The sequence below is a fragment of the Dermacentor silvarum genome, chromosome 1 (genome assembly GCF_013339745.2).
Source record: "Dermacentor silvarum isolate Dsil-2018 chromosome 1, BIME_Dsil_1.4, whole genome shotgun sequence".
In the NCBI taxonomy this organism is placed as follows: Eukaryota; Metazoa; Arthropoda; class Arachnida; order Ixodida; family Ixodidae; genus Dermacentor; species Dermacentor silvarum.
In genome coordinates this window covers 278,831,685-278,844,370 of record NC_051154.1, presented here as the reverse complement: position 1 = coordinate 278,844,370, position 12,686 = coordinate 278,831,685, and the positions used below count along the sequence as shown (strand labels likewise).

Here is a 12,686-nt window from a genome sequence, read left to right as displayed (position 1 = left end):
TTCTAGACCCCGTGCAACATCTAGCTTTGGGCAGTCCGTCAGAAGCATATCTATTTCGATTCTTGCTCAGGAGTCACCAATTACGCCACGAAACATATCACCATGGACACTGTCACCACTGGAAATCGTGCCATATATCCCTGGAATCAGTGTGAAAAAGAAAATGCCTAAAGCAGTGACTTATAAGACAGCTTTTTAATATATGCACAAAACATACGCAGCCACAACGAACATTTTCAGCGATGGCTCAACAACTCCACATCGCTCATCGTGTGAACTTTTTGTGCCCTCTACAGGGCAACAATTCTCGTTTCACCTTGAGCGAGCGACATGATATACTTCAGCAGAGCTATATCGCATTAAGGCGGCCCTTGTGTATGTGCTTCAACAGCAGCCGCCAAAGACATTGGTGATTTTCACGGATTCAAAAGCAGCCCTACTAATTATATGGAACATGCACAAGCAAGGTAACAGCCAACCTGCAGCATTTGACACCGCTTGCCTTCACCAGAACGCTAAGATTGCTGGGCATTACATCAAGTTCCAATGGATACCTGGCCATGCTGGTATTTCGGTAGATGAAAAAGCTGATGAAGCTGCCCGAAATAGACTCCAATACCGCAATTTCAGAAGAACATTTTTTTACCATATTTGTTCAAATATGGCAAAAAATTATGGCCATCGAAAAAAAGACTGCTTCTGGAATCTGCCGCTTCACCAAGATAACTTTCTGCATTATATTGACCCAAAAATGAGATCGAAAGTTCCACGACCACATCCTCAACACTTAAAAGACATTGTAGCATAGTCTTCGACTGAACGTGGCATACACGGACAATTATATGTACTGTATAGGGCGTACCAGTAACCGCTACTGTGATAACTGTGGAGACTTAGAAAAAATGGAACACATATTACTAGAATGACCTGCGTACTGCGACGAGAGACAATTTCTTGGGCAACAAATGGACATGATTTGCCATGATCCGTTAACATTACCCAGCGTCTTAGGTACAATGCCTGGCCCTTCAAAACAATGGCAGGTTTTAGATTTATCATTCAAATACCTGTCAGAAATTGGTTTAATTGAAATGCTTTGAAGATTCAGCATTTCATATAGAAAAGCCTAATTTTACCCGTCATCTCACCTGCAAATAATAGTATCAGGTCCACTTGTGCATTTCATTTTTATATCTATTTCTTTTTTCCCACTCTCCTCTAGAATCCTTTTATCCCATTCGCCATCCCTATACAGAGCAGCATGCCAGCGGTTGTATACGCGCCGTCAAAAATCTGCTTTTCTAATAAAGAATCTCTTTCTCTGGTGGAAGTCTGCGATCGTCCCTGTTGTTTATGTTCCTTGCTGTGTCGATGTTGCATTGTAGTTTCACTTGAAACGTGGTTTGCTGTACTGAACATGTTTTGAGTGCCTGGCTGTTGAAACACTGCACGCTGCAAAGCATTTCAATTATTGAAGCATTGTATTGTAGTTGAGCAATGTTTCATGCTGTGCTAAAGGACTTCCTTAGTCCAATATATCTCCTACTTTGGGCACTTCTCTGTGAAGCTTGGCAAGTCTGTACTTATGCAGTTTACACTATGAATGTATGTTCTCGATATATACATTAACAGTGATAAGTTATGCGTTTGCTTCTGATGTGTTAGCACTTTAAAGGGGTACTGAAACCCTTTTACACATCAAGAAAGCGTTTCTGATCTACAAACAATTCCAACAAGCTGTAATGGCAGCATTTGTTCCGGTTTCAGCATGCAAAACACAGATCTCTGCATTTTGTTTCTAATGCAGCCACTCAGATATCGCGTTTAAGATTTCACATCGAGCTTGCTCTCTAACTAAACAATTGCCACAAAAAAGTTTTTCACACAATGAAACGTTTCACAGTTGGCCTTTTATTTTTGTTTTAGTGGTTACCTGTGCGCCCTGTGTACAGAATGCTGTTAGAAGGATTTGTAGTTCGAACAAGTCAAGTTTGTAGCTGAGTGAATATGTTAAAGGAACTGTTTCTGCAAGTGCACACAGATGTCAGATTTCTTACCCCAGTGGCGCGAACATAATGAATTACACTTGTGAATCTCCTGCATCGCATTGGTCGCCCTATCTGGTGGTGTGCCTATGATGACTAGGGGAGAGTTTGTTTCAGCACCAGATGGCACCACGTGCTGGGAGCACCCATCTTGTGGCCGTTAGTGCACATGTTCCCCACGCATCAACAGCCGAGTGGACAGCATAGAGAGTGATCAGCAAGGGCAGTGCTGGACGTCGTGATTCTTGTAGAAAGAGAGCGCGATGGGCTTTCATGTGCTGCCGCACCCACCGTGTTCCCCTGAATGGCTCCTTCTGACTATTACTTGTTCGGAGTCGTGAAGAAGACCTCCGAGTGGTTGGCATTTCGCCAACATAGAGGAGCTGAAAGACGCTGTCCGGGCATGGGCGTGCCCGGACAGCGCGCCGTGGAGATTTAATGGTGGCTTGTGGCAGTGTGTGGAAAGCAGGGAACATCGTGAAGATCTATCTAAAACTGGATGGATGGCTGGAAAGTGAGCCAGAGATGTCGGCAAAAGGCATGCTCCCACAGTTGAGTAACAACTGAGACACTCGCCACGATGGAGTTTCATGTGCTGCAGCACCCACCGTGTTCCCCTGAATGGCTCCTTCTGACTATTAATTGTTCGGAGTCGTGAAGACGGCCTTCCTAGTCGTCGGCATTTCGCTAACATAGCGGACCTGAACGACGCTGTCCAGGCATGGGCGTGCAGCACTCCAAACAAGTGCTTATAGGTGGGCCTAGCTACTGCCTCACCGTCGGGTGAAGTGCATCGCTCTGCAGGCCATGTACGTTGAGAAAGTAGACATTCAAAGAGATATGCAATACAGTTCCGTCTGCCCCCCCCCCCCCAAAAAAAAAAATCAACGAAGAAGAGCAATTCAATATGATACACCACTAGTAAATTTCTCTCTTGGCTTCGCTCCATTTACGTTATCAGGTGGTAGAACGGCTGTCTGTCTCTTTTCGCTGGTGGCAACTCATACTGATGATTTTCCATTGCCTGCAATCTGGTCACGAAAATTTGTGCGCACTTCCTTTCAGCAGTTCAGCACGATAACACTGCCGATTTGTGAGGAGTGTTTGCTATGCATACATAACACTACACAATAGGCTACCCTTCTTTACGCAACAGCTGTATAGCAACACAGTGGAGACGTGGATGTGGGACACAGAATGTTGTCACTGGAAAAGCGGGACAGCACACTAAAAACAGTGTGTGCTTTGCCTGAACCGGGAACATTACCCATTGCCGTTGCAATCTTGGCTGCAAGTAGCAGCACATACACTGTTTTCTAGACAGCACAAACGAAAAGGCTACGTAACACATAAATTTCAGACCACCAATAATTCTGTGCTCGAGCACAGAATTATTGATCTGATCTCGAGCCATCATTACAATATGTACTCATCTGATCTTAGCCTGCACACTGAATTGACAGTAGTGTACTGTCATTTCAGGAAAGCTGCAGAGATAGTGGCATGCATCATTAACTGTACTCAGTAGAATGGTCACATTTTAGTGACTACGTAAACATCAGCTCGCTATCAGTGATAAAACGCAAGAAGAGTTCTTTTTATGTTTCCTAGGAAAAGCAGTGATAATCGTCAAATTCGCTGGAATGCTTTAGTTCCCTTGTCATAAAAAAAATTAAGTTATGGGGTTTGACGTGCCGAAACCACGATCTGATTATGAGGCACGCCCGAGTGGGGGAACACCCGTGAAGTACATGGGTGTTTTCGCATTTTGACCCCATTGATATGCGGCCGCCGTGACCAAGATTCGATCCCGCGACCTCATGCTCAGCAGCCCAACACCATAGCCACTGAGCAACCATGCCGGGTTTCATTCGTTATGGTAATTTGCCATGACGTATAATAAAATAAAAGTTGAGCGCTACATCAATCAATCATAGAAAGTAAAATAGTTCAGCAAGGTCATGTATATGACTATACATTAAGGTACACCAGGTATGTGCGATTGGTGGCAGTTATCAGAGGCTCTTTGGCATGTTGGGCATGGTCATTTCTGGTGAGCTAACTACCCACGTGGAAGAGGCTAAGCCTCTTCCTTTAAATGCTGCTTCTGCAATGTGAGACGCCTAAGCGTAGTCTGAAGTTTGCTCTTCTCTTCTCTGAAGATTTGTCTGCAATGGGAAGAGAGAAGGCAAAAATAATGTCATTCAGTAATGCCTGCAGAAGAAATTCAGGCAATGTATTTTTTTAGTAGTCACCATGCACAAATGGTCAAAAAAACAGCATATGAAAAGTTTTTTTTCATCGCGAGCCAAATACAGAAACTGAGAATTAGCCAGAAACAATGGAATTCAAAACTGGACTTTCATACGCTTTCTACCCTGTGGTTGCACCTTTATGCTGCCAAGCATGAAATAGCGGGTTCTATTTCCAGCTTCGTTAACTGCATTTTAATGGAGACGAAATGCTGTGATGCTCATGTACTTTGATTTATTCGCACATTAAAGAACCCTGGATGGTTGAAATTAACCTGGGGCCCTCCACTATGATGTCCCTCATAGCCCATGTATTGGATTTTGGACATTTAACCCCATATTTTGATTTTGACACTTTACTATGCAGAGTATTTGCCACATGAAAGGGAAGTTCAGACCACCTTCACAAGGCACTTCGAATATATAAAGGATTACGCTGTGGCGAACTCAGGACTCGCCATTTCATTCGAACAATGAATAACTTGAACGGATTCTGCACTTTCCAATGAGGTTGAATTAAAGGTATACCTGGTGGTACCCACCAAAACGAAAATATGGAAAGTCAGGTTTACAGCTACACTATTAATCACACGGTCCTGTGACAATATTCACAATGAATGATTTCCACATTCACCACAGTTACTGAAAGTGAAAATGAGGATTCATTTGGTTGGCTGCTAGGTTTTACCATCCTAGTGTTACTGTTTGGTGATGAGGGGCACCGCAGTGCCTCTCATCATCAAACCATGTGATCAAACCTGATCACGTGGTTTTCTTTAAAACGGTCTCAAATCTCAGAACAATGATTTTTTGCTTTCCTTTTTTTTCTCATTTAAACTGACTGAACTGTGGCCAGCTCAGACTGAAATCAAACCAGCGCCCCGTGCTTAATAGAAAATGGAGTACAGCACCAGCAAAGTCATGTGTTCTTAAAATTCAATGTATGTCGTGTTGACTTGCATAAACTACACACTGCTTATCTTCTAACCTAAATGGCACCGTGAGGGCGTGTGAAAGAATTAAAATTAACATTCGCAGAATGAGATGGAACAGTTGAATAAAATAGCAGAAGGTAACAGCTTTTCCTGGAAGCAACAACAGGCATTTCAACCATGCAGTCACTTAAAACAAGCAGCAATTTAAACCATGCAGGAATGCTGCTGATTGAATTGTGGAGCATGTTCGAATAAATGCACAAATTGAATTGTCTGGCACCATGTCTCCATGTTTCCTGACGTACAAAAATGCTTCAGCTGCCACATGCCCCAGACTTCGTATCTAAATATCTCAGTGACAGACTTTGTCATTCCTACCAAACACTGTGGCAAATCATGACCATGGTTTTTCCTTGCTACTGTCACAGTGTTGCTACTGTCACAGAGTGAACAGGAGTGTTGTCTCGGAATACATGAAGCTATCATTACTCGGTGTAAAGGTTTTGCAATTGTACCAATAAGTATAATAATTAATTTTGTACTGATAACCCAATCATTTAACCAATCACAGCCCTGGTTATTTGTGATTCATAGTTCAAAACACTAAAAGTGACTTTTCAGGCGGTGCTGTTTCGTGAAGTTGGTGTGTGTATTGACCACTTTGACATGAAGCAGAACTAACAGGATTGCTTGCTGCTCCTCAGGTCCAAATGTGGCATCTTCTGCCGAGCAGTTGTTAGTGCTCTGCTCTTGCAACTGGTCCAACTCAGCCCTCTTCCTCTCTAGACGTGAATCCAAGTATGCAGCTGCAAAGATAAAAAGTCTTATGAGTCTTTATCCATTCGCTATCCATCCCATTACAGTCAACAGACCCCAAAGTTAATAATGCTGCATCAAGTCTTCACTCTGGTGACAAAAACATGTAACAGTGGGAAACGTTCTCAACAAAGAAGTTTCCACAACGTCAACAGAAAAAGGTATTAATTTTTAACACCGAACGATATCTCATAAATTGCCACTTTCAATGTAAGACAAAGGCTATCAGTCTCCTAAGCAACCTTGTGTACAAACAAGATGCCCAACGTGAGAACTGAATGGCCCATAGGAAGTTGTCCATGTACAAAAGTTGTTGCATTTTGTTGTGTGTCACCCATCATGGATCATTTTCATTAGGCATAGTTTTGATCTCCTTTAAATGTCAAGCATTGATCTGGAAACTGATAACATCCATCAGCCAGGTAGCCAAAGTAGCAAGTTGTCTTTCTCTTACTGTACATCCTTTCATACATAACAGGAAACTTTGGAAAGGATAAACAATTCTCTCACTGCAAGCATTCGTGACAAAAAAATTGTGCGTCACATATGTAACATTACGTCTCAATCTTAAGACGCAAAGTTCCATGTAATTATAACAAGGACGGTGTTGCAGATCTGAACCTATTTACTACCGAACAAGCAGAGTGCCAAATCTCTGCGAATTGTAAATGCTGCGCACTGCTTGGTCGCAGATGCTGTGCACTGCTTGCACTTGCGATTAATACATAGCATGTTGCATACAGGAAGCACAAAGGTTCACGAATACTATGCAATTTGATGTCACTTTAGCCCACAAGTTTTAATATTTCAAGTAGTTATTCCCTAGAAAGCACCACCGATAAAAACGTGTACTACTGCAAAACACACCGAGTAAGATTTTTATGGCCACACTACTGCATCGCTTCCAATGTGCTGCCTGCTATAAATATGAAACGGAGTATAGTAGTCATTGTGGTATGGTACTTCTGATATGCAGACAGTTGCTGAGGACATTAGGCAGACAAGGGGATAAAAATAGCACAAAGGACAGGACGAAAGCAGAGACAATGTTTACAGCAATCAATGAAGCTTAGCACACAGTACTGTACAATTGACAGTACAGAAAAATTGTCATTAACCAAGCCATACTGTTGCTATGTCTGATACTCAATACTCTTAGCATTGCCATTATTCAAGCGAATACAGTCGAATGCCTCTATAACGAAGTGCTTGGGGACTCCAAATCATTTGTTATACATGTCACTTTGTTGTAAAAGTCGTGCACCGCACCGCTCACAATAGAACCAAAACAAAATTATTCCTTGGTTATACAGGTCATTTTGGTGTAGAGGACTTCTTTGAAAAGGCGCTCAACTGTAGCTACCTTCGGGTCATCAGACCTTTTTTCTTTCATTACATCTAACTGCTTTTGTGGGTCGATTGTGAAGGCAGTGCATCTAACACAGCATCTCAAAGTGCTAGCTGCTATGAGGGAAGAATGCGAGACTGGTACGCGATACATGCACCATACATTCCAAAGAGCTACTTTGGCATGATAGAAGGATGTGTGTGATTGTGGCCTAATGGTTAAAGCATTGGGGTGCTGGAAGACAGAGGTTCAATCCCACCATGGTTCACGCATTTCTTTAGAGCTTTATAGATGGACTTCACCTAGTGGAGCTATCTAACAGGAAACACGAGGTGTGTATTATTTATGCAAGTGCAACATAGTGTGCACGAAATTGCATGTTTGCAAGAGATACAAGGCATGGAAATATCGCTTCAATAAAGCGAATAGCTTTTTAAAATTCAATAAAAACTAGTTGGTACGTTGTATTTTAAGGTGAAAAAAATTCAACGCAAACACCCAGAACAAACCACAAACAAGAGACGAGACTGGCACTAACACCTGCTTTATTCTTCTTACGACAACGCATAAATATATATATCCATACCAGAAAATCCATACCGAGGATTCGTTCATGGGAGCATTTCTCGAGCACGGCAAGTAGTACACTTGCCGATCGGTCAGCAACACTTATTCGAGTAGAGCACATCCCTGGCACGGGAAACCTTCCGCCATCAGTGACACGAATGAGCAGTACTGTGGGTGGTGTTAGAACCTTTTTAAAGCTGGCGACGAAGCTCCAAATTCACCACTGATATCTGAGCCCCAGTATCAACTAGAGCAACAACATGTGCGTCATCCAGTTTAATGTCTATCAGATTCCGTTTGGTCTACTGTGTGTTCAGAGGATTTGGAAGGTGAGTCGTCAATGCAGCATCACCTCTGGGAGCTGCATCACCTAGTTTTCCCAAGGGAGTTGTTCAATTGGCGACGTAGGGTGGCGGAATTGGGGCAAGCGAGATGATTGGCGACGAGACAATGGCGAACGGGACTGGTGACCACGTGGGGATGGTGAACAACGATATGGCATGGAGGGAGCGTTGTCACCAGTGGTTTCGGGAGCCTCGCGGTAGGGCTGAAATCGGCCATGATCCATGTTGGGGAGACGGTTGTATCCATCGGGCACCTGATACCAATACCACCGGCTGTTACAATGGCGGGCTACGTGTCCAATACGATGGCAGTTGAAGCAAATAGGTCGGTCATCAGCAGTCCTCCACTCGGCTGGAGAACTGCTGGTTAGTAACGCTGGAGGACGAGGACGAAGAAGTTGTTTTGGTGGCCATATATATATCACCGATACAGTCACCCGCTTTTTTCTTTACGTGGAAAGCTTCCAGGGCCAGCTGTGAGTGTTTATTTATGTATCTGCCGAGAATCCACGTCTCATAAAATCGCGGTGCACAATTGCGCATTCGGCAAGAATTAAGATGGGCAACAAGATGTGCACCTTTGTCTGCATTATTAGTTACTTTTACACATATTCCCCAAGTCGCTCACTGATATATCGCCCTGTCTGCCCGATGTCTTTCCACATGACCGAGGGAAGGCATAAACCCCACCGGAGGTGCATGGGATGTAGGAGAAGGCGTGTCTGATTTGGAATACAAGCCTGCTATCACTGCAAGTGCGGGAGCACAGCTGAACAAGCTTGTTTGGTGCAGAAAACGCCAGAGGGACACCTTGCCTGCTAGCAGCTCCCTTGAGAGAGAGAAGTTTAATGATATGAAATGCAGAGAGGGCGGCCTGAGGTAAATTCGACTCGGCATTGGGGGAAGGAGGAGAGGGAAAGAAAGAGTGAAGAAAGAGGCGCATGACGGGTGACGACGAGAGAAGGAGGATCTAAAACATATGGCGCTACCACAAGCCTGAAGGTTTCACATTCAGCAGCTGTCCTCTTTCCGTTTTTTTATTTTCTGAATCAGGAACTCGGCAACTGCTCAGGAGTGACATGGGAAACCTGCTGCCAAAAGTCGGTGCACCTGATCGTCAAAGCTATCCTGCATCTTAAGCACACACGATTTTTTGAGAGCTGATTTCACACATGAGGAAACAATTCCTCTTTTTACTACATTGGAATGAGCTGATTTAAATACAATGAGTTTTTTTTTGCGTGTTTGGTAAGCCCAACACATATGTCATTCGCAGACCTTGAGCCTAAGGTCCAAACACTACAAAACATTATTCTGGGGTAGTTCGAGGGTAAAAACAAGGCCTAGTCCGTGTTGCTTAAAATCATTTAAAATCTTATCAATTGTATCCCGATAGGAATAATCAAATGTTAAAAACACAAGAAAATCATCAACGTACCTGAAAACTTTTAAAATTTTCCTATCATTAAAAACATGGTCAAAAGACCGGTCTACATTAGCTAAAAAAATATTGCAGAGAGCTGGAGCAACACAGGACCCAATGCATATGCCATTCCGCCGTAAAAACGACTGGTCATTAAAAACAATAAAAGTTACCTTAAGGTAATATTCCAACAGATTAAAAAAGTTCCCCAATGACAGTCCGACATCCTTCTGGAACAATATAGTACCATTTTCCTCAATGCAAGAATTTACAGAAGCCACAAGTTTATGCTGTGGCACTGAATAAAATAAATCTTCTATATCGACCAAAAAGCATAACCAACATCTTCATTGCTTTTAAACGTTTATAAACTGCGCAAAAAACAAAGACACAAGAAAGAAAACACACACGACACCACGATCGCTCGTGGTGTCGTGTGTTTTCTTTCTTGTGTCTTCGTTTTTTTGTGCAGTCTATAACGTTTAAAAGCAATGAACCAACTAGCCCGCCAGAACGTCCTACTGAAGTACATCTTCATTGCCATGCAAAAACTCCACTAATTGTTCAGATATCTTTGTCCCGAACGGGTCGTTTACTGCTAGCAACCTTAATTTCTTCTGCAAAAATTGGCTTACGTTGTGCTGCCAGCAACCAGACTCACTGATAATGGTTCTGAAAGGTATATCTGCTTGTGCGTCCCTTGCCATGAAAATACTGATATACATTTGCCTTTACTTTTCTCTATACTTTTAGCGAGCGCCGTCAGTTCCAGTTTGTTGCAAAATTAAATAAGCTTAGTTTTTATTCTTACCTCACATTTCTTAACAGGTAGAAAGTACGTTAACACCGCTTGCAGTGCTTTTTCATTAAAAACGCACTTTTCAACCACTACAAACCCTTTTTCCTTATCAGCCTGCAAAAGGCTCAACTTGTTGACTTTCAAAAAAATACAATGCACAATGAACACCGTCAACCTCTAGGCGGGATGTTGGAATAGCCGAATGTTCAGCTATTCGTTTTAATTGAAAATCTATGGTTCATGCGCAATAATTTCTCCTTTTAGAATGCAGCAAGCGTTGTTTCTTTTGCATAGCACTGCTTCATATTCACTTTAGTACCTTTCCTTGAATGGCTATAGCTAATGCGTATTCATTTTATTCTCTGGCACTGTCAGGCATTCAAAAGCGTCATTCACCAGCTCCTGCTATCTGCACTGACTGCTTTAAAAACAGGTTGACGTCTTTCAGTGGACGTGTATGACACTGCAGTTTCATGTCAATACAACATGTGACTGTATTGATTGATCCTGAATTTTTCTTCCCAATTTGAAGAATAAACTATACAGATGGATGTGGAATACCACATGATAGTCCTGCAAAGCTGCATGTACATTTTTATATCGCGAACATTTCCAATGCACAATGACTGGGCAAAAATGGACAGTACAATAACCCGTCCAATGCTATATCACTTACAACGCTGCTCTAAGTCTCGCAGTTGCATCCTCAGGGTTGCTGCCAAGCTTTCAAGAGCCTCTGGAGTCTAAAACACAAGAAAAAAAATTGTAATAAATGCAGTGTCACATACGAACTCAGTGTGAGCACTATGGTCGAAAGCTACATTTGGTGTAACAATTTTGTTCCGATTTAGAACAAGCTAACAAGAAAGCAATAGTAGCACTAATGCTACTCAATGCTGTGAGAGAAGGTTACATTCTCTTACCCATACATTTTTTTCCAACCCGTTATAAATTCCGCTGGTATACTGCTGAAAACTGGGTCTGAAAATAAAAAGTAAAAAAAAGGTTACTATAATAACGAAAAGCTCATTGGCCGCAAAAGAAATCTCACAATTTTTCAAGTCTTGAAGACTTTTCCTGACAAAGTTTTGTTGAAAGATCTGTAGTCGTTGAAGAAAGTTCTTCGGTTGCTTTCACGAACCTGCAACAAGAGAGTCAGTCATTGGGGCATGAAGTTGTGGACAGATTCTAAAAACGCATAGTGTACTCACTGTTCACATTGTGCCTCGAGCGCTTGGCGGCAGTCAGTCTCAGCCTTCAATATGTCATCTGGGGTTTTAAAGAGAGAATATCTCGTTCAGAACAAGGGTGAAACACCAACGCATACCCCGAGTTTGACAGGTAAAGTATCATTTAAGTACGAGAGGAAGAATAGCTTTACTTAATAGCTTGTGCCGCGTTTTCAGAGCAGCAAGTTCATTTTCCGCTGTGGAAAGGAAAATAGAAAACAAATGAAACCGAGCATAGTCAAAAGGCTGCGCTAGATGTAATTCTAGAAGGATACGTACCACTCGAGATTTTATTTTCCAGCGACCGCAAATCCTGCTCCACGACCGCACGCTCTAAAGGCAAAAGTGAGCCGTTAACAATGCGAGGGACAAACAATGAACGCTCGAAAGGCGTGTGGATGGGCAAACGCACCCTCTTCAGCACTTTCCAGGGGAATGGCAGCTCCCAAGTTGTCACTTGTGTCGTTGGACATAACGGGCATTTATAAACGAATCCTACTCAGAGGTTCCGCAAAGCCTCGCAACAAACGTGTAGTACCACAGAACACCAAAGGGTAACTGTGTGTGTAGCACGGTCGTCTGCTCTGGCCCGCACTCGCAACCTCCTCGCGTAGGATGCGTCGGTTGCGCGTCACAACAGGACGTCAAAATAATTGATCATTTTGCCGTACCGAGAAGTTTCAAATTAATGGAATTAATAAAAATTTTCTTTTATTTGCGGAAGGGATAGTAACACACGTAACAAGTATTGTCTGAAGAATGGTTGCCATTACGTGTTTCTATGCGACTTTTTTTGGCTTTTTGACTTGCTTTCGGCATTTGCAATATGCACAACTGTGGCCTTCGAGATTGGCATTTGTTGCTACGAGCGAGCCATCGCTGCGAGTCGGACATCACCTGTAAGTAGCACATTGGCATGTTCGTGCTT

The 12,686-nt window shown here is 42.8% G+C and overlaps 1 protein-coding gene across 2 annotated transcripts in view; it reads right to left on the bottom strand.

Moving 5' to 3' along the window:
* LOC119437171 (uncharacterized) overlaps positions 1-12,352 on the bottom strand; it is a 33,863-nt gene extending 21,511 nt beyond the window's left edge. The window contains exons 1-9 of one of the 2 annotated variants that reach the window (XM_037704238.2): positions 12,171-12,352; positions 12,038-12,091; positions 11,911-11,955; positions 11,741-11,798; positions 11,581-11,670; positions 11,453-11,510; positions 11,206-11,272; positions 5,915-6,038; positions 3,723-4,213 (exon numbers count right to left, since the gene is read on the bottom strand). In XM_037704238.2, coding sequence (XP_037560166.1) covers positions 4,126-4,213; positions 5,915-6,038; positions 11,206-11,272; positions 11,453-11,510; positions 11,581-11,670; positions 11,741-11,798; positions 11,911-11,955; positions 12,038-12,091; positions 12,171-12,240 — 654 coding nt within the window. In that variant the 5' untranslated portion in view covers positions 12,241-12,352 and the 3' untranslated portion in view covers positions 3,723-4,125. Of the gene's footprint in view, positions 1-3,722; positions 4,214-5,914; positions 6,039-11,205; positions 11,273-11,452; positions 11,511-11,580; positions 11,671-11,740; positions 11,799-11,910; positions 11,956-12,037; positions 12,092-12,170 lie in introns of those variants that run through there. The other variant, XM_049660339.1, reaches the window with a different exon arrangement.
* Positions 12,353-12,686: the final 334 nt, after the last annotated feature.